Source organism: Camelus bactrianus, chromosome 19 (genome assembly GCF_048773025.1).
Source record: "Camelus bactrianus isolate YW-2024 breed Bactrian camel chromosome 19, ASM4877302v1, whole genome shotgun sequence".
Lineage (NCBI taxonomy): Eukaryota > Metazoa > Chordata > Mammalia > Artiodactyla > Camelidae > Camelus > Camelus bactrianus.
In genome coordinates, this window is record NC_133557.1 from 8134993 (window position 1) to 8158964 (window position 23972).

General features: G+C 52.2%; 1 protein-coding gene across 3 annotated transcripts in view; it reads right to left on the bottom strand.

Annotated features, from left to right (window-relative positions):
• Positions 1-733: 733 nt before the first annotated feature.
• EBF4 (EBF family member 4) overlaps positions 734-23972 on the bottom strand; it is a 52198-nt gene continuing 28959 nt past the window's right edge. For 2 of the 3 annotated variants that reach the window (XM_074347029.1, XM_074347030.1), the window contains exons 8-18: positions 11329-11410; positions 10445-10562; positions 10212-10345; positions 9993-10119; positions 8329-8417; positions 8134-8199; positions 7856-8033; positions 7581-7769; positions 4630-4827; positions 3310-3385; positions 734-3069 (exon numbers count right to left, since the gene is read on the bottom strand). In XM_074347029.1, the coding sequence (XP_074203130.1) occupies positions 3315-3385; positions 4630-4827; positions 7581-7769; positions 7856-8033; positions 8134-8199; positions 8329-8417; positions 9993-10119; positions 10212-10345; positions 10445-10562; positions 11329-11410 (1252 nt within the window). In that variant the 3' untranslated portion in view covers positions 734-3069; positions 3310-3314. The other variant, XM_074347031.1, reaches the window with a different exon arrangement.

Here is a 23972-nt window from a genome sequence, read left to right on the forward strand (position 1 = left end):
GGGTTGATGCTGAGAGGGTCCCTTTGTCACCTGACATCTTGGTACCTCAATTGGAAACAGTCTGGGCAGACTTTCTGTCACCTGGTCCCAGGAGAGGTGGGACCTGCAGATAATGAAAAATTTATGCTCATCTTAAACTTACTTCAACTAGGAGAAACCACTTTCTCTCCCACAGGCTGACTGCCAGGGGCCACCTCCAGTGCAGACACTGCTGTGCTCCATCCAGACCCCCTCATCTTTACCTCTTCAGTGTACACCTGTCTGGCTCTGCCAGCACCGCATCTCTTTGCCTGAGAACTTTCTCCAGCTTCTGGGACCTGTTTTACCACCCATGAGGCCAACTGCAAGTGCAGGAAGGCAGTGCTCCCTTCCCACTGCCCAGAAGCCTCTGACCACTAGGATCAATATCCTAGATCCTTTGCCCCTTGGGTGGGAAAAATCTGAGGTGTGTTCTATACTGTCTTCTAGAGTTCTCCAGCAGGGAACTTGTCTCAGGTTGTGCTTCTAGGGGAACCAAAACTAAGATGTGGGAAAAGGATGGGGAGGGTAGCTCAGTGGTAGAGCGTACGCTTAACACGCACAAAGTCCTGGGTTCAATTGCCAGTATCTCTGTTACATAAATAAACAAATAAATCTAAATACCTCCCCACCTCCTCCCCCAAAAAAGACATGGGAAAGAACACCATATTAGTCAGCCTGGGCTGCCAGAACAATATACCATACACGAGGCAGCTTGAACAAAAGAAATTTATTTTCTCATGGTTCTGGAAGCTAGAAGTCCCAGATCGTGGTGTGCACTGGTTTGATTCCTGGTGAGGACCCTTGTCCCGACTCGTAGATGGCCGCCTTCCTGCTGTGTCCTCACACGGTGGAGAGAGAGCTCTGGAGTCGCTTCCTCTTCGTACAAAGACACCAGTTCTATCAGACTAGGGCCCCACTCTTATGACCTTATTTAACCTTAATCACCTCCTTGAAGGCTTGATCTCCAGCTATAGCCACAAAGGGGGTGGGGTTAGGCGCTACGTATGAATTTTGGGAGGACATGATTCAGTCCATAGCAAATACCATAATTGATTAGTGCTGCCTGCTGTGGGTCAGGGAGTGGGCAGTGCTGACTCAAATGGTGGCTTGAGCATAGTTGTGAGACCTTTGAAGACAAAGATCACAACTTATTTATGCCAATCACAGCACCTGACCCATTCCAGGAACCAGAATGTGACCACCATCCAGTAATAACCTGCATCTGGCACAGATGAGAGCCCTGCTGGTGCTCAGGCTGCGAGGGCCCGGGAAAGTGGAAACTGCCTGGGGCCTGAGTGGAGCAGGGCATGGCTGGCAGGCCCCAGGGTTCTGCAACACGGGCTGAAAGCAGGAACTGAGGGGAGGCCAGGCGAGTACTGAGAAGAAGGCAGGATGACCCGATGCTACCCGTGTTATGGGTCCAGGTGAGATGAATCCCAGGGATTGGCCAGAACACAAGAGAAGAAAGTGGAGGCCTCTAAAGGACAGGATCAGCCCATCTGCCTTGGCAAGTGTGTGTCCAGAGGGCTGCAGAGCATGGGCTCATGGGTCAGAAGGACAGGGTTTCCAGAGCCAAGGAGCGCTATCAGAAGGGGAGAGAAGAAAGCCTGAGGCCTGCCTAGACACTGGGCTCCCTAGACAGTGCATCCAAAAAGTGGCTTCCAGCGTCAGACAGCTAGAACTTTGAGGTCTAGGGAACATGTCTCAGGGGGACAACTGGGGTTCATCCTGGGAGGTGGGTAAGTGAGCCTGGGAATCTTGCCTCTTTACCACCTCTCCTCCCAAACTCTGAGACAAGAGAGCCAGGAAGTGCCTAGGAGAGGATGGAGGACGGTTGGGGTGTCACCCAATTAGGCAACCCTAGGAGCCAAAAGCTGCCCTGCCCAGCCCGGGTGAGGCCCTGCAGCCTCCAAGGGGGAAGGCTTTCACTTCTGAGCCTCTGTACATCTGGGTAGAATTGTTTGCTCTGTTCTGGTTCCCAGCAATGTCTTTCTGACAACCCCCACTTTGGTCCTGGCCTGAGTCCTCAGTGTCCAGAATGTGCTTCCAGCCAGCGCTCTCAAGGCTGAGCCTGTGTCCTGGGTCCTCAGGCCTGCTAACACCCAAGAGCAGATATGGGGCAGGGAATACTTGCTGAAATCTGGAGCTGTTGAAAAAGCCCAAGGTACAAGAAAGCTGCCGAGAGGCATGGTTTAGAGTTGCAGAACTGCTGAGAAAAGCAGACCCATGCCAAGGAAACAGACAAGAGAGGCTGGGTGGCCACCTGCATCTGGGTTTATTTTCTCCAACCTCAGCAGAGCAGAATATGAGGCTGGGGGCGGTTGGCCCATTCCATGGTTCTATGGGGCCAGCCAGATCTTCTGTGCGGGGCCAGAGTCCACGAGACATCCCTTGGGAGCAAGGTCCACAATCTAGGGAGCCTGGCACCTCCTCTTCTGTACCCTCTACACCCAAAGCCCCCACTGGGAATCATGAGGTGGTGAACATGAGTGCGCAGGCCTCAAAGGGAGTGGGGCAGCCACGGGGTCAGGTGGCCGTCAGAAACTCCACAGGAGCCTAGGCAGGCCTCTGGAGGCTGCTGGGCACCATCCCTGGCCCTGGAGAGTACTTGGGATGCTGGGATGGTTGAGATGGGTGGACGCAAGCAGGACCTTCCCAGGCCTCCTCTCCCTGAGCTCTTTCCCACAGTCCCCATCCCATGGTCCTGTCACCCGATGCCCTTGGTCTGTACGAGGTCCATCTCTTCCAGAGGAACCAACCCAGTGAGTGAGGTCCGGCATCCCAGCACCTCCTTGGAATGCTCTCCTGCCAAGAGCATCAGCACAGTGCTGGGGCTTCCGACCAGCCCCAAGAAAGGGAGGTGAGAGAAGCCTGTGGGACCGGGGGGGCCCTTGAGCACAGGGAGGAAGGCATCTCCCCATTCAGGCCTGGGGGTTGAGGCTTGCCCACAACCCTGGCCCTGCATCAGTCTGTGCTGCCATCCAGGGAGCGGGTGTGAATCCTGGAGGAAACTCCGGTCCAGGTTCAGTGGGGGCAACACCTGCAGACCTGGTGGGGAGACGGAGAGATGAAGGTCCTGGAGGAAGGCTGGCTGCAAGGGGACAGGAAGCTGCTTCTCCCCGCTCGTTCAGCCTGGGCCACTGGGGTGGGCTGGGTGGCCCTGACAACTGGCTAGATAGGCCCTGGAGAGGGAGACCTGGACCCCAACTCCCCATCCCTGCTGAAGTCTTTTGGAGAGAAAGCCCACCCAGGGCCAGAGGAGGAGGCAAGACCCAGCTAGAGACCTACCGTAATTAGGAGTACGCCAGGCCTTGAAGCCCCCGAGCTGGAGAGTGGAACTTGTCAGAATCTTCAAAAGGCTGGTCTGCAGGAACCAAAGAGGAGAGCGGTAAGCCACGTGTAGCCTGGGGACCTTATCGCTTGTGCCCCTCTTGACTGGGGGCAGCATGCAGGGCATACAGCATTTTTTGAGGGCAGAGCTATCAAGGGTCTTGAAGGTAGTCAGCCACCCCCAGCTCCAGCCTGGGGTCAGCACTGCAGACAGTTAGGTGAGGTGTGTCCCCCAGACCTCTTAGGAGGTGCAGCCTCAAGCCCTTCCCCCAGCTTCCTCAATCGAGATGACTCGGCTCTTATTCCCAGCCCTGTCTCCTTCCGAGGGCCTGTCTCAAGGGGAGGAAGCAAGTGGCCATGTATCAGGACAGAAAAGGAAAGAGGTCGGCCTCCAGAAGTGACACCTAATGTAGCAGCAAGTCTGCCTCCCACATCTCCACAAAATGCTTCACTTCCATCACCCTTGGCTCTGCCTAATCTCCTCCCCATGGTTCACTGCAGGAGAAATTATGGCCCTGTGTCCTCTCTATCACCTGCATTCTAAGCTCCAGATATACTTATGTTAAGAAAAAATATCCACAATTTGGAAACAAAGCCAAATATGACTGTGTACCACTTCAAAGCATCCTAGAGCATCATACTAGCCCACCCTAAGTCATGTTATTCTACGGGATGTTACTCTTTTTGATTTGCCACATTGACCCTTGGTTAGAACCCAGGCTTTGTTAAATTGGACGTTGACTTGGAGGAGACTGATAAATGGCAAAGAACAATTATTTTAGTAATGGGCTATGGGAGAGGTGATCTGGTCTTAACTTTCTATTTGTAAAGTGAGGAAGGTGAAGCTGGGCTAAACCCTATCTAAGGTCAGTCCCCTTCCATCTAGTGACTGACCCAGTCTCTCTCAGCAGTGTTATGCTACCCTCTGGGGCACACAGGGAGGCACAGGTCAAAGGCATGCAGCCATGGTGGGGTTCCTCCAGCTCTGAGTGTTGGGTCTTTGCTCTGGGCTCAACTGGATGGGAGTGAGACCTTGGTATGGTTTCTGGACCTTCTCCAGCTGGTATTTGAGTCTCCTTCCCCTTGGTCAAGTGGGCACTTGATAGCAACCAGAGTGGGACCACTCCTAGCTATGAGGCCCAGGGAGGTGGGGTCCAGAAAGACCTTCTCAGAGAGAACTGGTCAACCAGCATGAAACTCGAGTAAGATGTGGATGGAGTGGGCCCCTCAAGCCCAGCTGTCCTGCCAGGTCCCAGCTGGGCTATACAGAGTACTTACCCGGAAGCCCCTCTCCGTGGGCTCTGGGGCAGGCCTGGGATGGGGAGCTGGGTGGGCGCAGCACGGGGGCGAAAGCACTTCTCTGTTTGACGGCGGAGATCATGTTGACAGGCGAGAAGGAGAAGACGCTGGTGGTGGGCGCAGCCGCAGGGAGGGACATGGAGGAGGCAGCGGCCAGCGGAGGGCTAGAGGGCATGACTCCGGGGCGGGGCGGGGAGGGGCAGGCGCAGCAGAAAAGGTGGTGGGAGACACAACAGGGAGACAGCACCAGAGTGAGCAGCTGGGTTGCGGCCCTGGCATGAGCAGTGGGCCCTGTGTGGGCTGCTGACCAGGGCTCAGAGCTCACTGGAGCTGTGAGGCTCCTGGGGAGACCAGTATTTCATCAAGGCTAGAGGCAGGCTTGGAGACTCTGGGGTCGTGGGCTAGCACTTGCCTTTTTAGGGGTTCTGGAGACCCTTTCTCAGGGCTGGAGATGAGAAGGCCAGACTAGGTAAAAAAAAAAAGAAAAAAAGAAAAAAAAAAAAAAGAAAGCAAAACCAGAACATCCAACAAAACCAAATACTGGGAGGTGCCCGCAAAGATGAGGGATGAGCCAGAGATGGAACGGGTTTGGACTCCTGCTGAAAACCACAGGGATTCTGAGATGCTAAGAAACATCGATGGGCCCTGGGACATCAAGGTTAGAGTCAAAGGTCAGGGTTCATAGCAGGGCTGGGGCTAGTGGTCGGGGATGAAGTTTGGGGGTGCCCATAGATCCCTGTTATAAGGCCCCTCTGTCCAGGATCACAGCTCATACAAGAACCCTAACTCCCTCCACAAACATGTTCCCCTTACCAATTACATTCCCCCCAACCCCTGACACTTTGTTCTCTTCCGGCTTAACACAGGTCCTTGTCATCTTCAGCCCCGGTCCTGGAGACCTGCTGTATCTCTCTCTTCCAGCCGGTCAATTTTAAAGAAAAGTACAGAGATCCTCTTCTTTAACCCCTACCCTCTGAGGGCTGTGGTTTGCTCTCCTGGGAATAGTCAGGGAGCCTCCTGCACACAGCCTCTGCCTGCCCCTCCTTCTTGCAGCCTCCTCCTCCAGGGCTCCTGCCCAGGGCATCTCTGAATCTCCCTTTCCACATCCTCTTCTGAACCCAATTCCCTGCCTTTCTTTTTTAAAGACCAATAAGACTGTGATTTGAGTGTTGTCCAAGCAGCTGGCAATGGGGTGAGGGTGGGGGCTTCCTGAAAGAAATCAGTAGCCTGAGAAAGCTGCTTTTGGCTTCAGAACACACCTCCACGGCCCCCTCGTTGGTACAGTGATGCCTTAAACAGCTGCCTCTGAATTCAGCCCTGTGGATCATCATCTCCTTTAAGCAATGCTCACTGCTAGCTGGTGAGGGCCACAGAGCTCCGTGGAAGGCTTGAGACAAATGCCAGAAAATGTACTATATTTCTCAAGGCCCAGCACTTACAGCTGCATTGTGCAGCTTGGGTAGTACTGGAAGTTGCGGGTCAGTCCAGGGCTGCTGGTGGCTGAAGCAGAAGACTGAGGGGGAGGGCTGAGCAGACAGCCTCTGCCAGGGACAGTTCTGGATGTCATTCCAGACATGTCCTGGCAAACTCAGTGAGAATTATGCCCATTGGCGCTTTGCTACAAAGTGCCGTGTGCAAGGGGAGTGGATGGGGACTGGATAGGACAATGCCACCAGATGGGACTGCCCCCGGGGTCAGTCCTGGGTATCCCCAGCTGATGCTGGAGTGGGACTTAAGCAGCTATAGAATCCTTAATCTTCAGGCTGAATGTGGGAAAACCCCAGGTGGTTGGCTTTGCCCACTGGGGCAGTGTGTTTCTCCACTGCTGATTGCACTGTGTGTGTGGTGAAGAAGGGGGGCTAGTGTTCCAAATTCCACCAGCTTCAAGTCTGGGGGGCACCCTGAGAGAGGTGGTATGAGTACTGTCCAGAACTGAAGGGAAGGGGGAGACGTGGAGCCTGGCCTGAGCAAAGGGGAGACAGGCATCTTGGTGGGGACACTAGAGGACACTCAAAGTTGAGCCCAGGCCAGAGGGACAGAGACAGGCTAACGGCCAAAAAGAGCAGTACCCAGGATGCAGGTCATGGCAAGGAAGGCTAGACAGGTGGCCAGCTATGTTGGTCTTACAGCAAACATAAGACAGGGGACAGGTCCCCACCCCAAGAAGCCAGACAGAAGACGGTTAGTGCCCACAGTCAGTGTTGGGATGTGAAGTCACACACTCTTTCTGAATTGTGTCTGGGCCCTTTATGTGCAGTTGGCACTTTCAGGTCTGAGACCAACCCTAGGCAACAGGTGATACTGATCCCATTTTACATAGAGGAAACGAAGTAAAGTAACTTGCTGAGTGTCAGACAGCTCCTGATTTGGACAAACTCTGAATTCAGGTATCTGATTACACCGAATTCGCTCTCTCTGCCCAATCAGATGGCTGGGAGCACATCCTCCCTCCTCCGATCCCTGCCTGGATCCCTGCCTGCCGTTCAGACTGAAGCTCCTGGGGGGCGTGGGGCCAGGTGGAAACCTACTTTTCTTTGGTCCTGAGTTCCCTCAGGCTTCCGGCAGGGGGCACCAGCCTCCTCCAGAAGTCCTGGTATAAGACGGAAAGGTGGCAGTCCACTAAGTTTAAGCCGGATGTCCCCGTGTTAAAGCCCGTTTCAGGAGGAGGGGAGGGCTAGAAGCGATGTGTACACCTGGGGTCAGCAAAGAGAGCTAAAGGTGCAAGAAATGCCCTGGTCCCAAGGTTGAGGCAGAGAGAGGTCGCACACAGGGAGGACTGCCCTTGCCTCCAAAGGCAAGGCCAGGGTTGAAGCTCATGGGACAGGTGCCAGGAGCTCCCCCAACCTCCATGGGCAAGGAGAGGCCCGGGCTGAGCCCCATTCTGCTCCCTGGGGCCCAGTCCCTCCCTCCCCGGGGCAGGGGACACTCACTGGCAAAGGGTGAGGTGGCCGTGGAGCCATTGAGGAAGCTGGGGGACCCGGGCACGCCGAGGCCGGCCACACCCGGCGCCCCGTAGCCGCCGAGGCCGGCCCCGAGGCCGCCGCCGTAGCTGCTCTGCTGCGAGCCCGGGCTGGGCGCGAACCCGCGGGGGGACGCGCTGCCGCAGCTGCGCGCATAGCCTGCGAGAGAGCGGCCGTCAGGGGCGCGGCGCGGGCTGGGAAGGGGCGGTCTGGGGTCGGCGGGGGCGGCTGAGGGCGGGACGCACCGGGCTCTGGCCCCGGCGTGGCGTCCCCGACGGCGATGGCCAGCGGGCTGCTGAAGGCGTTGATGCCCACGACGGCGGGGTGCGGGTGGCCGGGGGCCAGGGGTCCGAGCGGCGCGGGCGCGCGGGGGGCGCTGTACAGAGCCTCGGCCACGTCCGCCGCGCGCTTCAGGAGGAGCTCCTGCGAAGACAGGAGCGGGTACGGCCGGGGCAGTGGCGGGCGCCCGGAGAGGGGCAGCCCTGGGCCCGGCGGCGCGGGGAGGCGGGCAGAGGCGCCATACCTGGTTGCTGCCGGGCACTCCGTACAGGGCTTCCGCCAAGTCGGCCGCCCGCTTCAGCAGCACTTCCTGGGGGCAGGGGAGGAGACAGAGGGACGGAGGGGTGGCTCCTGCGGGTGGCGGAGGAGCCAGGAGCCACCTCCTCCCCCTCGACCACCGGACCCCCTCATCCCTACCCCGCCGCGCCCCTCTGAGTACCTTGGGCAGCCTCTCCGGGTCTCCGGGGTGTCTGGGGATGACTTTCTGTAGCCTCTGGAATCCGTAGTCAATGGTGGGCTCATTCAGGGCTGGGGAGAGGGGCGGCGTTTGGAGGACGCCGCTCCCGGCTCGCCCGCGCAGAGCCAAGCCCGCCAGCCACCGATCCAGGAGCCTAGCTGCAGACCCCTTCCCCCAAGTCCAGCCCAGGCCTCCTGGAAAACTTCAGGCACACGGGTCAGGGAGGTTCGGAAAGGCTTCCTTTCTTGCTCATTCATTCAACAAATGTTTTCTGAGCCAACCCATGTGCCAGCTGCTTGTCATCAACACATATACACTGTACCATCCCATTTGTGATTGGGAAAAAGGCAACTGTGTATATGTTAGCTTCACTATTACTAGGACTGGAGAGTTTTCTGTCTGCATTTGGTCTTATCAGGAATAAAGTATGTAGGGTGTGTGTGACACACACACACACACATACATGTATATAAGTATGTATGTATGTGTGTATACATATATATAAAAAGAAAAAACCCCAACCATCTTAATTTATCCCAGCTCACGTGGCCTCTCAGCAGCACCTGACCGTTAGAGGTATGCCTGTGCCCCAGGGAAGGGGCTGACCCGCTTCCAGGGCTCTGGGGAGGGCGCAGCAGCCCAGGCTCTGGGAGCCCCCAGCCTCTGCTCCTCCAGTAGCCTAGCCTGGACCTATCTCACCAGCCTCAAAATACTACCTGCGTTCTCTGCCTCCAACTTGAGATGTAATGAATTTCTTTTCTTTTCCCCTCAGACATAAGGCACTGATTCCTGAGTCTTCCTACTTGCCATTCCTTCTTCATCTCGATCTCCTTATTCACCCCCGTGGTTCCAGCTTAGCAGTTTAGCCCACACTCTCTCCTGGAGGTTTTCTCTGACAGCCAGCTCCTCCACCGTGTAACTTCCACCCACCCCATGCTGTGTTCACTCCCCCACTCCATACTGGAGCTCCTCAACAGTAAATAGAATCACTAATGAGTGTCCAGTGCCCCGCAGAGAGCTTGGTGAATTTCTGCTGGGTAGGGTGGGAGAATAGGGAGAAGTGCCGGAGGCTGGAGGTAGAGAGGATACTGGCCAGTGGTCCCAGCCTGGATCGGGGATTACACCCTATTTTCAGGGAGTGGCTTTCACTCCTGTCTTGTGTTAACTTCTCGACTGGCTTCGTGCAAGGTAAGTGTGTGTGTGTTCGTGTGCATGCAGAGTGAAGCCTAGGGTGACTTGGAGGAACCAAGAGACCCGGGAAGATTCGGGGAACAGCGATCTATTTGGGGACATCTTTGAAATAAACATGCCGGCGGAGATATTCTTGACAGCGGGGAGCAGAAGATGGAGTGGGAGGGGTCGTTCTCGCGGGAAAGACCAAGGCGGAGAGAATGTCCAGGCAGGGAGGGGTGGGGGGCGCTCTCTCCCAGGAGGGGACTGAGGCGATGGAGGCCAGGGAGGGAAACATAAAAGTGCAGGGAAAGAAGCGCGGGAGAGGAGGCGTCGTAGGGCGTGGGAAGAGCCCAGCAGGGGCTTAAGGGGTGTGGCCACGGTAGATACTCACTAACCCAGCCACCGCCAGGGCTAGTGTGCCTGGCGTTCCTTCCCGCAACCCTGGGCCTCCCTTGCCCCGCCCGACTCCTTACCTGTGTAGACAAAGCGGCCAGGGGCTCCCTTGCAAAATTGCTTGGATTTGTAGGACAGGGTCACCTCCACTACCCCGGGGATGTGCCGCGGGGGCGTCTGTACCCGTATGGCGTGGGGCGTGATGAGCTGCGAGGGGAGAGGGGAGGCCTGCAGGTTCCGACCCGGCGAGGGGAGGGCCCAGCCCCAGGCCCGGAGGGAGACTGGCGGGAGTGGCCCACCTCACTCCACACGAGCACGTTCCCAAACACGACCTGCAACCCGTCGAAGAAGTTGTCGCCGATGACAATGACGGTGGCGCCGCCCGTGGTCCAGCCCTCCCCGGGGCTGATGGCCTTGATGCAGGGGGTGGCAGCTGGGAGGCACGAGAGGAGCCAGGTCAGGGGCCCGCGCCAAGGTGGGGATTGGGGCTGGCTGGGCCCGCGGCAGCCAGGGCTGGGCCGGGGGTCCTGACCTTCGGAGGGGTCCAGGCGGCGCGCCCTGCGGCCATGCTTGGAGTTGTTGTGCACAAACATGTTGTCGGACACGGCCAGCACGTGTCCGTCCACGCTCACCGTCGTGGACACCACCACCTGTGGGGAGAGCCGAGGCCAGCATGGCTGGGGCTCCAGGGAATGGACTGCTACGGGGCACTGGCAACTTGAGGCTGGTGTCTGGATGCTGGAATTCAGGGTTACCAGCTTGGGAAAGAGCTTCAGCCCCTGAGGGGCTGAGCTGGTGGAAGGGGGACCAGCTGAGTCAGGTGACATTCCTGGATGCACAATCTCTGGCTGCCCAGGGGAACTGATCCCTAGGAGCTAGAAAAATCAAAAGCCCTGAAAAAAATCTGACTCCTGGGGCCGAGCAACTACAGTTTTTGTACCCATATGCACCTCAGGCTGTGTCCCTGGGGCTCCAAGGCAGGAATGGGTCTTAGGCAAGAGGAAGTGAAAGTTTTGATTCCAGGGCTGGCAGCATCGGCCTGAGAAGCCATCAGCAGGAGCCTGCCCCGCCTTGGGAGCAAATTGGGGCTATCTCCTTCTCCCCCCTATCCTTCACTGGGAGGGGTGTGCAGGTTGGGGATGCGCTAAGGGCAGCTGCTCTCTGCTTCACGCTATGCAAATTAGCTGGGTCGTTAATCATGTAAAAATGTCACAATTAGCATCTCCTTAAGTGGGACTCTAATGAAGCCTCCCTTGGCAGCCAGCATAAGTTGAGACGGAGCTGCCCCACCCCCAGCAGACACTAGGCCCCCAGCCACTGGTCTGAGCAGAGATCTGCCCCTGGGGCCTTTTCTAGGGTGGCAGGGCCACAGCTTCCCCCCCCAGTCAGGAAGGAGCAGATTTTCAGGGGACCCACCTGGAAGCGGCGCATGTCTCGGGGATTCCCCGCATTCTTTAGGCAGTTCTGGTTGCATTTGAGGAAGAACTTGAGGAAGAACCTGCAACAGGAGTCAGTGGACTCAAGGGTCTGGGGGTTCTGGAAACAGATGAAGATCCAATAGCTTCCTGCCATGCCCCCTCCCAGCAGGGTGGCTCGCCCTCTCACACGCAGGCCCGTACCCTAAGTTCCCACCATAAGCTGCATACATACAGGGTACCTGTTACACATGCAGTAGACCTGTCCCAGCGAAGACTTCACTAGCTAGAACACCCTTCCACCACCAACAGTGCATACATCACACGGTGCTTAACTGTCTCGCAAAGTATATACTCATCACATCTACACAAAGTACATTCATCCTTAAGAATCTGTCCCTTATATATACTATATATACCTAGTGCTCATTAGACCCAGCACACAATGTATACTCCATTATGTGGTAGCTGCTCACACTGTAAACTTATCCCACACCATATATATTTGTCATAGAAAGAGCCCACACATATAGTGCATCCATATCACATGGCATCTCCTTCCCCCAAAGTATACCCATCAGCCACAAGCTGTATATGCGTCATAAACAGTAGCTCCATTACATATACCCTGTGTGCCTTATATGCGACTCCTCACAAGATACAGCCATCACAGCATAGACCCACGACTCAGGGTCCAACCGTGTAGAAGCGTATACGATATGTGCTCCACATGCAGCCTATACTCGTAACACACGTGGAACACACATTGCACAGAGTCTATACCTTCGTGCGCAGTATATGCCCATCCTACACAGTATATGCACAGAAAGACCATGAGGATGTACATTATATACACCATTTTATGCTGTATATAATTATCTGAAATATAGTCACTGCAAATATTGTACCGTCATCACATCCTCCTTCACCAGCACATCCCCCCAACACATCTTGATCACACATAGCAGACCCTCTGCCCCAGCACATCTCCCCCAAACAGATCTCCCTCACGCACACTCTATATCCGTTATACGCACAGCAAAACCTAACCACATGGAGCACCACATACACATGGGGTACCTGTCAGACACACGCACAGATACAGTGAACATCTTCTTTCTCACATCCAGTAATTAGAGAAAAGCCCACTGTATGCAGTGATGTGACTGCTTTTTAGACAAACACACGTGAACTTGATCCTCCAGTCCTTCCAGGCAGTTGACTGGCCCTGCCACCCCGCAGTGAGGTAACCATGGATAATACTCTGGTTTTGTACTCTTAGTTAACTCAAGATACTATCAATAATCTGCCTTTGCTCCTATAGGACTCTGTGAGTATCTGGGGAGATGCCCTTTACACACTGTTGTGTGCAGGGCTAAATTCTGTGGGGGTCCGGGCACCTGGCACAGCCTCCTGGGCACCTTTATGAGCTCCTCCAGGCAACTTCCTCCATTCACCAACTGCCACCCATAATGAACACCAAATTTATGTCCATTTTACTTATTGGAGTTGCCTCCAAACTCTACAAACATGAAACCAGAGTACAATCTGTTTCAGGCTCTGAAAGCTTAGTCCCAAAAGAGGAGGTGCCCAAATGCAGGGAGGGGTGGGCACCACCCCTGGACAGAGGGGTCCCCTGGGAGCCGCCCCTTGTTGGGAGTTGGCAGCAGTCGCTTTCCAGGAGATGTATCTCCCCTCGGTCCTACCTCTCATCCCCACCCCCTGTCAGATTCCTCCACACAGTGGGTACCCTTCTGGGAGCCCTTTCAGTTCTCTCTCCATAGAGACATTACATCAGCACGCACTTCCATCCACGGTGGACACCGCCCAAAGAATACTTTCATGTAGTTTGGAGCTTCCATACATCCCCGCTGAGCATTCTGAGGTGCTCGTAAGACTCCAAACAGCAGATACACGTGTAGACACCTTATCCACCCCTCCAGGATGCCCTGCAGTGCAGACAGCTTATATGCCCCCAAACAGTAGTCACCACAGTGTAGATGCCCTGTATATCTCAGTAGATTGCCCCAAGGTACAGATACCTCAAATATTCCCAAATGGTACACTTGCCCAGTGTGGACACTCCGGTGACTCCCTGCATCCCTGTAAGACACCCTGTGGTGTAGATACCCCTATGCCTACAGCAGTCACCACGTGCATGTCCCACATTTACATGACATGGAGTATAGACACCCCACATGGTGCACACCATTTCATTTAAATCCCACATGCGTGTGCTGATTCCCTTACAAAGTCCTAGAAGGAAGAGGGCAAAACATGGGATAGGACTCAGTCCCTGTCCTGAAGGGGATTAATGCGAACTCTTGGATATCACCAATGATGCAACAAGCACGGGAGTGTCCCAAAAAGAACATACACTTCCCTTACATCCACACACGTGCCCACTGCACCCAACCCACTCCCAAAGCTGCAGAACTGTGGGATGGGGCTGGACATGAGAGCTTTCCAGTCCCCGACTCACTGTGTGGCCTGCAGTAAATCCCTTCACATCTCTGGGGTCCTTCCTCATCCATGGAGCAGGAGAGTAGTAATTGATGGTTGCTGAGGGGCCTTCCAGTCCTGCCTCCGGGACAGCCTTCATTTTCAGCCTCCCAAGGCCTCAGGCTGCTGTTTCTTGCAGGGTCCTGGCTCCCTGGGGGAGCCATCTCATCTACCCCTCCCACAGCTCTTGCCTGGCAGGTGTCCCAGCCTCTCCCCTCCCAGTACAGTTTGCATGTGTCCTTTGGGTCCACACCAATTCCCACTTCCTGTCTGGCCAAACTCTTCTGGCTTTTCTAGGCTTTGGAGACCACCCCTCCCTGAGAACCCCGGGGCCCTGCCTCCATCTATGCAGGCCTGTCCTGTGACATCCCAGTTTCTGAGTCTGGCTGGCATTATCTGCACAGTGGCGTTGAGTAAAAAGCAGCCACACAGGCACGGGCCCTCTCGGGCGGTATGAGGGTCAGTTCCCCTTTTTCTTTCCCTTGGAGCCCCTAGCTCAGCGGTGCACACTGTTGGCGCCCTCGGTGGTGGAACGGCTGAAACTCTCACCCACTGCCAGCTGCTAGTTGGTGAGGCTGCCACCAGCCAGCACACACCCAGTCAGGGGCCAAGCTGATGCCAACACTGCAGAGAGCCTGTGGCCCCACCACCAGCTTCGGGGTTGTTAAACGAAATTATCTACAACTTGAAAATAAGGCAAAAAGATGACTGTGAGATCTTTCAAAGTCATCCTGGAACAGTGGTTTTCAAAGGGTGGTGCCCAGACCAGCAGCAGCAGCACCTGGGAACTTGACAGAAATGCAGACTCTCAGGCCCCGCCCCCTAGACCCCCTGACTCAGAAACTCTGGGGGTGGGGCTCAGCCATCTGCGTTTTCATAAGCCCTGCAGGTAATTCTGATGCACCCTAAGGTTCGTGAACCACTGCTTTAGAGACGAAGGATCCAATAAGGCAGCCACTAGCCCCATGCGGCACTGGGCACTCGGGATATGGTTAGTCTGAATTGCAGTGTACCGTAAATGCACAGTACACATTGGTTTGCAAACACTTACAAAAAATGAATGTAAAAATATCTCACTAGTAATTTTTTGGTATTGATTACATGCCAAAATAATATTGGGGGTATCTAGGGTTAAATAAAATATACAATCACAATTAATTTTACCAGTTTCTTTTTGTTTTATAAAATGAGGCTACTAGAAAACTTTAAGTGACAAATGCATATTGGCTTGCATTATATTTATATTGGACTATGCTGTTCCAGAGTATTATGTTAACAAAGCCACCTAATAATTAGCTGATTCTCTTGGGGAAAAAACTCATATGTGCTATTAACTAGAGTGAGGCTCTGTAAAGTTAGGTGCTAATTTGCAGAAAACTGATTAAGATGCAAATGATTTTTGTTGGGAGAAGTAAATAATTTCTGTTTGGTAGAGAAATGAACCCTAAAGTTTATAATTTTACTATCCTATGGACATTAACTGGCTTTGTGTCTAACTTGGCATTCTTATTCAGGTGTTTTTCACATATCCTGTTTCCTCTCTCTCCCTCCCTCCCTCTGCCCTCAATTCCCTCCATATATATAATGTTTATGTCAGTTTCTCTTAGCCTTCTTGGAACCAGCTTTGCCATCCTGCTGGTTCCGTCATTAATAAGCTACAGAAAACTTCAACACATGCTCAGTAACAATTTGAATGAGATTTATATTTCTAACATTTTGAAGATTATGCTTCAACAAGGGTAACTAGCACTCAAAAGGTCCTCTCCTCCAAGGCTAGTCTCAGAAATTCTGCATCACGGGGCCTGGAGTTGGACCACTTCCGCTCTGGTCTAGGAGAACCGAAAGTAGTGCCCCGACTTCTCCCTCCTCCCAACAGTGCCTGGCTACCCTCAGCTTTGGGAAGGGGGCTCTGGGCCCCACTTTTCCTACCACTGGGAGACAGACACACTCATCCACACCCCTGGAGGCTGGAGGGAGGGGTGGGAGGATAACGTGGGGACAGTCCAGGAGACTTCTCCATAGGCTGGCATCATGGGGTGACACTTTGTCCCACACTGAGGGGTGGAGGAGAACGCAGAGCAGTTTGGGAAGGATAAGAATGGAGTTAGGGAAAAGGAAAGTGGGGCAGCAGATCCTCCAAACCACATCTGTACAGAGGTAGATGTGGGGGCTGGGAAATGGGGTGGGTCAGGGAACCCAGTGGGGGGGGAGATGTAGGGGGACACCCTACAGGGACCTAAGGCAAGAAGAAATGTGCATTTTGTTGAGGGGCTGTGAAATCCTGCTTGTTGCCATGGAAGCACCTCCACTCCCCAAGCCTGGATGAGGGGTGTTTCCGAGCATCACCCCTCCCCCTGCCCTATGGGCTGGAGAAAGCCTGGGAAGCCCCTTTTCCCTGGCTGGGGAAGCAAGATGAGGCCAAGCCAGCAGTGCTGGTTGACACGAGGGTGAGGGTGAGCATTTTACATATCCCCTGCCCTGGGGCAAGGACCTGTGCCCAGTGCCAACACTATTGTGGCCACGAGGCTCTCTAGGAGCACAGATTCCTCATTTGGACCTCAGTGAAAGGTCAAGTGCTAGGAGCTGCTATTAGAATTACTAGAAGAAACCACCGTAAATGAAAGCATGAGTTACAGATAAAAGGCAAAATGATGCAAAAAAATTTTTTAAGTGATCCAGAACTAATCTATCGAGCATTTAGCAAGTGCTTGGAATTCTGCAGAGCCTACCACATGCATTATCTGGTTTAATCCTCTCATAATCCTGAGGTGGTGGGTAGGTCTGCAATCATTCCCACTCTACAGATGAGAAAACCAAGGGTCAGCAAGGATAAGCTACAAAGTCACAGTAAACGCCAAAGTCATGGTACAAACCTGGGACTTTATGAACCACAGACACTGACAAGAGTCATGGAAAAGTCCCTCCAAGTGGGGTTCTCAGAGTCCAACCCTACCCCAGCCACGAGGCTGCCCCTGCAGGACTGTGCAGCAAGCCTTCCTTCAAAAGCAGCCCTGAGAGGCAGGCAAGCTATGCAGGTCCCAGGTTAGCCACTTCATGGGGATTTCCTCAAGGTTACAAATGCATCAGGGGGGCACAGGAGAGACTCAGGTCCCCTTGCCCCTAGTTTTGGGCCTTTGGCTATTGTCACACTGACAGCTGCTCTCAGTCTGAGAAGATTTTCAGGATTCAAGATCAGGACTTTCAGATGAGCCAAGAGTTGGTCATTGTTGAAGTTCAGCGAAGGACAGATGTAGTTCATTATTCCATTCTGCCCATATGTTCAACATTCTCCATAATAAAAGTTTAATAAGAGACCAGATGAAGGGCTGTGAACAGTGGTCATCCAGCTAATAAAGCATTTAAGAGGTGGTAGTTACGCCTTAGGACCCTGACGTCTAGGGTGGACGTGAGAGAGCAGTTCACCGCACACCTACTTTGCCACATCCTGAACGTAGTCTAGCCCTCTAATCATTTCTATAAACGCTTTTCATTCCTCCCTGTAAACACAACTCAAGATGAAATTAAAATGAACCTTCCTTGTCAGTGGAATAGTCCCTACCAAAGAAGCAAATGCTGGATTGAATATGACTCAAGTGCAAACATTTGACCTATACATAACTTCTCAGATGTGACGCCACCGCATAAGGAAAGCTCCCCTCGCACGTGGCATTACTTGAGAGACAATCGAAAAGGAAAATATGGAGGTGATGGATGTGAGCCCACTGTTAAACTCTGGGTTCTCAGCAGGTGGGGAGGAGAGCGGCATGGAGCTGCTCTTTGGAAGGCTGGGTCCAGGTATCATGGGGACTGGTGCCTGGCTGGATCCCTTCAATGCGCAGCTGCTGGGTGTGCTGGCTGTAAAGGACTCACAGTTGCCCCCACTTCGGGAGAATTACCCTCAGCCAGAAGCATATGCTCCTCACCAGCAGCCCACAGCCGAAGAAAGACTGACGTCACAAGGAGAACCAGCTCTTAGCGCTATTCACACTCAGCACTCCCCACAGGAGCAGGCTGATGCTAGATTTCAGCTGAGACTATCTCCTCGCTAAGCTCCTTCTCCTGCCCGGTCCTGCCCCCCACTCCTTTTCTCCCCAGAGCTCTCCTCCCATAAATCACTTTCACAAGACTCCCCATCTCCAGCTCTGCTTCTAGGAATCTCATCCTAAGAAATCAAGGTAGAGAACTTTTCTACCAGCTTTTCCCTCACTACATCCCTGTGAGATACTTACTGAGAGCTGAAATTATGTCTGCACTTACAAAAAGAAAGCTGTTAAGACCTGAAAAGGCTGGACTGAGCCCAACGGCGCCTGAAGCTACAGGACTGCCAGGAGCAAGGATATCTAGGTTATAAAGCTGTCTGACAGAACTTTTCCAAAAATGATATCCACTAACCATACTGAGCACTTGAAATGGGGCTAGTGTGACTGAGAAATTAATTTTCAATATTAAAAATTAAATAGTCACATGAGGCTCTTGGCTACCATATCAGACAAAGTGCAGACCTAGAAGGAGGAAGTGATGCAAAAGATACATGGGTTGGGACAGGTGTTCAAAACAAGTGTCCTGTGAAGGCTTTGGGAGAGAAAACAGATTGACAGCAAGGGGTAGAGTAAAGCTAGACATTTATTTCCAGTGCCAAGCTGACACTGAAGCCTGGGATGGGGAAATGGGGGAGGGGGCCCTCCACTAATTTTCACCCCAAAGACCTGGGCTTTGGGCTCATGAGCCTCTGAAAATGGAACATCTGGGGCAGGGTCCGTGCTCTCCGCAGTTTTCAGCTGTCAGCTGCTCCCTGATCCCAGCTCAAGGACAGAGGAGGATGCAAATTGCTGGACCCCTCATTCCCTCAATACAACCATTAAAAAAGATGTATTAAGCACCTTCCATGTGTCAAGCAGTGGAATCTAGAGGTGAACAAGATCTTAAGGAACTTACAATCCAGCAGGAAAGAGAGAAACTCAAAGTACAGCCAGAAGATAGAATGGTGGGCCTGGCAGGATAACTTGCCAAGTGCAATGTGCAGCAGCCACTCTGCCTGGGAGGGGTGGAAGGGTTCCTAGAAGTTGCATGTGATCATGGGCATTTGGGGTCTTGGAGGACCCAGGGCACTTTTCCTCACAGAGAAGTAAGAGGCAGGGGCCCTCCATGCAAAGGGAATAACAGTCCTGCCAAGGGTAGGTGGCATGCTTGGTGCCCAGTGGTGCCTGACAAGACCGAGGAGGGCAGCTATGGACGAGGGCCTCAGGAAGTGGGCACCAAATCATGCAGGATTTGGATCCTGTGGGTGATGGAGAGTCAGCAGAGGGTCCCTTATTGACTGTGCCATTTTGAAGAGTCAGTTTGCTTCCAGGGAAAGTTAGGCACCAAAGGGCCTAGGCCAGAGAAAGGCGAATGAGGAGGCTGGTGTGATAGTCCAAGCCCAAATGGGGGTGGCCCCAATGGCGGTGGCCCCAGTGGTGGTGGCCCATGCTACTTCCTGGTCGTGGCCTGGGGCCGCAGCCAAGGCTGAGCATCCCCAGGGCCATAGCCACCTGCCAGGCCTGGACCTGGCCTCCCCACCATGATCCCCACGTGGGGCAGAGGTGGCTGCAGTGCAGATGGGCTGGGGGACTATAAATAGCTGGGGCGCATACATTAGCATGCCAATGCACCCACACCCCATCCTCTATGCTAATGGCCCACCATGCGCCTGAACACCTTCTGTTCCCCTGCATGCATTTGCATGCACAATTAGCATAATCTTGTATAATTAATGAACAGCGTCAATTTTAGCTCCTAAGTAATTTGATTAACATGTTGATAGGGCACTTACTAGGCTCTCCAAACCTCGGGGCTGGGCATGGGGCCTGAGGAGAGCGGGAGAGGAGGTGGAGAGACAGCTAAGGGGCCCCCAGCTGCCCATGAGTGGTGGTGTCTCCACTTTGTCCTAATGGGGCCTGAGGGGAGGGGAAGGGGGACGAAGAGGATGCTGATGGGAGGCCCTGGGCACCCCATGTGGTGCTTCAGGGACAGGTTGGAGGGCGGGTCACCTGAGCATGAAGCCTCTTTGTCCATGCGTGGACACACAAATACACACACATCCCCTACGTGTTTCCTCAGCCCTGGGCAGGTCCTCTGAATGCAGAATACTGGATTTCAGGGGAAGAACAGAAGAGGATGTGGGACTGAGAAAAAATAGGAGGGCTGGGGGACTGGGGGATGGATGGGCAGATGGAAGCCACAGGGAAGGCTGGTGTGCTTGTGAGTGATTTGGGGATGTAAAGGGGAAGGTGAGGGTCCGGAGACTGAAGGAAGAAGAAGTTATGTGTTCCTCTGGCCTTGGGTGGGTGAGTCAGCCTCTGAAGCCAGAGGCCCCGGCACTCCCTGGTTGTAAATCACGTGAGGAAGAGGTGGGAGTTGGCAAGGCTTGGCACCTTCCACAATGTGGCAAGAGACCCAAGGCAGAGAGAACAGACAGAAGGCTGAGTGTTGCTCCCAACCTACTCAGAGAAGGACCCATTCCCAGCTCAGACCCTGCAGGGCTCTGGCAGAGGCTCACACTCCTCTCCTGCTCATCCGACTGTGGTCAGAGTCAGGAAGCCCTTCCTTGGCTCCAACTGAACTTCCTTGCTACTGTCTAGGCTCAGCTGTACTTACCCTCAAAGGTGATCATTTGGGGTGAGGGTGGGTGGAGGATGAAATAATACTGCAGCAAGCACTATGCTGGCCCTGCATAAATGCATCTTACCTAACTTTATAGCATCCCAGAGTTAGCTCCATTTTACAAATGAGGAGACTGAAGCTGAGGGAGGTGAGACTGCGTTTCAAGTCATATGACGAAGGCAGCGAGACAGTCCGGGTTGGTGTGAGTCCCTCAACACTGAATAGCCCTTTAGGGAAAGAATTTATCATCAAATTGCAGACAGTTTACTCACTAGCCACCTCCCACTCCACCTCTGACAGTCCCCAGGTCTGCTCATGTCTGCACTCCTTCTTTCCTTCAATATCCTTTGGGGACATTGACCACAGCTCCACTCCTGCCTCAGCACGGGGCCACTCTGACTGGGAGCTTGGCCTCAGCTGCCCAGATGTCTTCCCGTAAGTCCTTGCTCTGAATGAAGGGTAATTTGGGGGATCCTCGTCCTTGTGACTGGCATCCCAGCCCACAGGATCCCAAGGGCACATGAGGGAATCTCTCATGAACCCCTTCTGCTTCTCCTTCCCTCAAATGCTCCCCACTCTGAAAGGGGTAGAGTGGGGAAGGAAATGAAGTTCATTCTGCAGGCAAGAGGGAAAACCTCAGTCCCGCTTCAGCACTGACCCAGCAGGGAGGTCCTAGGAACTCAGTTCCCTAAGAGGAATTGTCAGAATGGGCCCTAGACAGAAGCAGCATCGGTGTGGAAACAGAGACCCTAGTGAAAAGCATGGAAGGAGATGGATGCCTCTGTGAACTTGTTTTGTGGCTGCGGAGAAAAACAGTGAACATTGCATTCACCGTTGGGCTAGGAAGGTGAGCTGATTCTTTGCAGCTCCCACAACCCCTTCTCATCAAATTGCATTTGTCAGGTTGTGTCTGACCGAGGCTTGGCATCTAATTGCCCACAACAGGGGAGACTAGAGCTTACCTCTGCCAGGTGGCAGACACCACCTATTTCAACAGTGTCACTGTACAATATCCACTGTGCACCAGACACAACTACATGCCAGAGAGTATCCATAGCCCATAGTATCTACAGCCCACAGGAGCCAGAGGGGGAGGGCTGTGGGCCTCCCATGGCAGGGGGTCTTCCCTACCCACTTCTATACCACAGTCATCCTGGCCTATCACGTAAATATTTAGTCTTAGAGCTGTGATATCCAATAAGGTAGCCACACGGGGTTATTGAAGTTTGAATTAATTAAAATTAAATTTAAAATTCAAGTCATTAGTCACAGTAGCTACATTTCAAGTGACCATTAGGTACATGTGGCTATTGACTAGCATATTGGTCAGCACACAACACTTCTATCATTATAGAAAGTTCTTTTGCACAGTGTTGTCTTAAAGCCTTACGTTGTCCTCTAGTTCCTTTTATCATTATGTAAAGGCTTATGCAATTGTGTTTTGTCTCCTCAACTGCTCTGTAAGCTTTCAGAGGGCAGGAATTATTGTTTAAACTTCTTTCTCTTTTCCCAAGCATCTATCATAGTGCTTGCCCCACAGCAGGTGCTCACTGATTCAAGATTACTGTGACGGGATGAATGCTGTGCCGAAGCCCCTATATCATTTTTAACAGAGAACAATGTAAAATTCTGTACCTAGATTAAAAAATATCAATTTCAGGGATAGAGCTTTGAGAAATGCAGAGCAAGGATCTTTAAAAATCCATTTCTCCACACAGCAATAGGAACAACAGGCAAAAACTGTCAAAATCAACTTTTTCAGAACTCTGAAAATTAACAAAAGGTTTGCAACAATCCAAGGAATATTTATTCAAGAAAAATGGTTGAATCTTAGTAAGAACAGAGAGCTCTGCAGTATTTTTATTTGTCCTGTTCCCATCCCCTTCTCCCTAGCTGTGCAATAGTCTTTGCAACCATGGTAGTTGTGAAAACTAGGCTGCCCAGTAGCCACTAGAAGGGACAGATTGAGTTTGGAGCTTCTCAACAAGCTGTATTCCCAGGCAAATGTCACTATGTGATTTGTCTGGCAGCTCCCTGACAGCCCTCTTGGCAGGACTTGTTACTTGACCTGACTCAGAGTTCTCTTAGTGGGAAATGCCCTGTCCTCAGGGTGTTTGCTGAAAACAAGTGGCAATTGTTTAACACTGCTGTTGCTTGAGGCAATGATATTGTTTGGAGAAAACAAGAGTCTGGCCAAAAATTTTTAAGAAAAAAGTGGGAATAAGATGTTCATAGGGGGCACTGAAAAGCTCTTATATGTTCCTGGATATCTAGAAGGCCATGTGTACGTGCAGGGAAGAGCGCACGTACAGGAAAGATCTCTGAAGGCCCTAGTCTCTCTTCTCTGGCTGACCCTGAATCCCTGTACAAGCAGGAAGTAAAGGTTAAGGCAAAGTTGTAAATTGCTGGAGCAACTGAAGGTATGCCCCAACACACATGCTGAACCTTTAACACGAGAGGCAGTAAGGGAGGAATAGCAAAACAAACTATACACACACACACACACATACACAGACACATACATAATGGAATATTATATATATAATGGAATATTATACAGACTCATAAAGGGAGGAAATCCTGTTACATGCTGCAATGTGGACGAACATTATGCTAAGTAAAAATAAGCTAGTTACAAAAAAAGATAAAAATTGTATGATTCTACTTATATGAGGTATCTAAAGTAGCCAAATTCATAGAAACAGAAAGTAGAATGGTGGCTGTCAGGATGAGGGAAGGGGAAAATGGGGAGTTGTAGTCTAATGGGTATAGAGTTTCAGGTTTGCCAGAGGAAAACGTTCTGGAGACCTATTGCACAACAATGTGAATATACTAAACACTACTGAACTGTACATTTAAAAATAGTAAAGATGGCAAATTTTATATTATGTATTTTTCACCATAATTTAAAAAATGACATCAGGAAGTAATTTTTTGGTGACCTAAACAATCTAATTGTAAAGTTAATATGAAAAATATAATTAAGTATAGTTGGGAAAATATAAGACAAATGGGGAGGGAGTACTAGATCTACCAGGTACTAAAACATGTTAGAAATCTTCACAAATTAAAACAGCATCATATTTCCATGTCAATAAAGAGATGGCAGGTATAATGAAATAGGATGGGAAGTCCAGAAATACACACTATTACATTTAGACTGCATCATGCGTGATATTTACAATTGGTGGGGGAAAATGGATTATTCAATAATCAATCTTGGGACAACTAGCAGCTATCAGAAAAAGATATAGATGAACCCTTATTTCCTACCTTTCACCAAAGTAAATTCCAAATGGATGACTTCCTCCTCCAGCATTATGGCAGACTACATATCTTGAAGTGACTTCCTTACAACTAGATCCTGAGCTTTTATCTAAAAAATAAGGAAAATCTCCAAGGATATTAAAAACTAAAACAAGTGAGTTAAAATCTGAGTGAGAGCCATGAATTATAAGCTAACACAAATAGTAAGGCTGTACTATGACAAACACTAATATA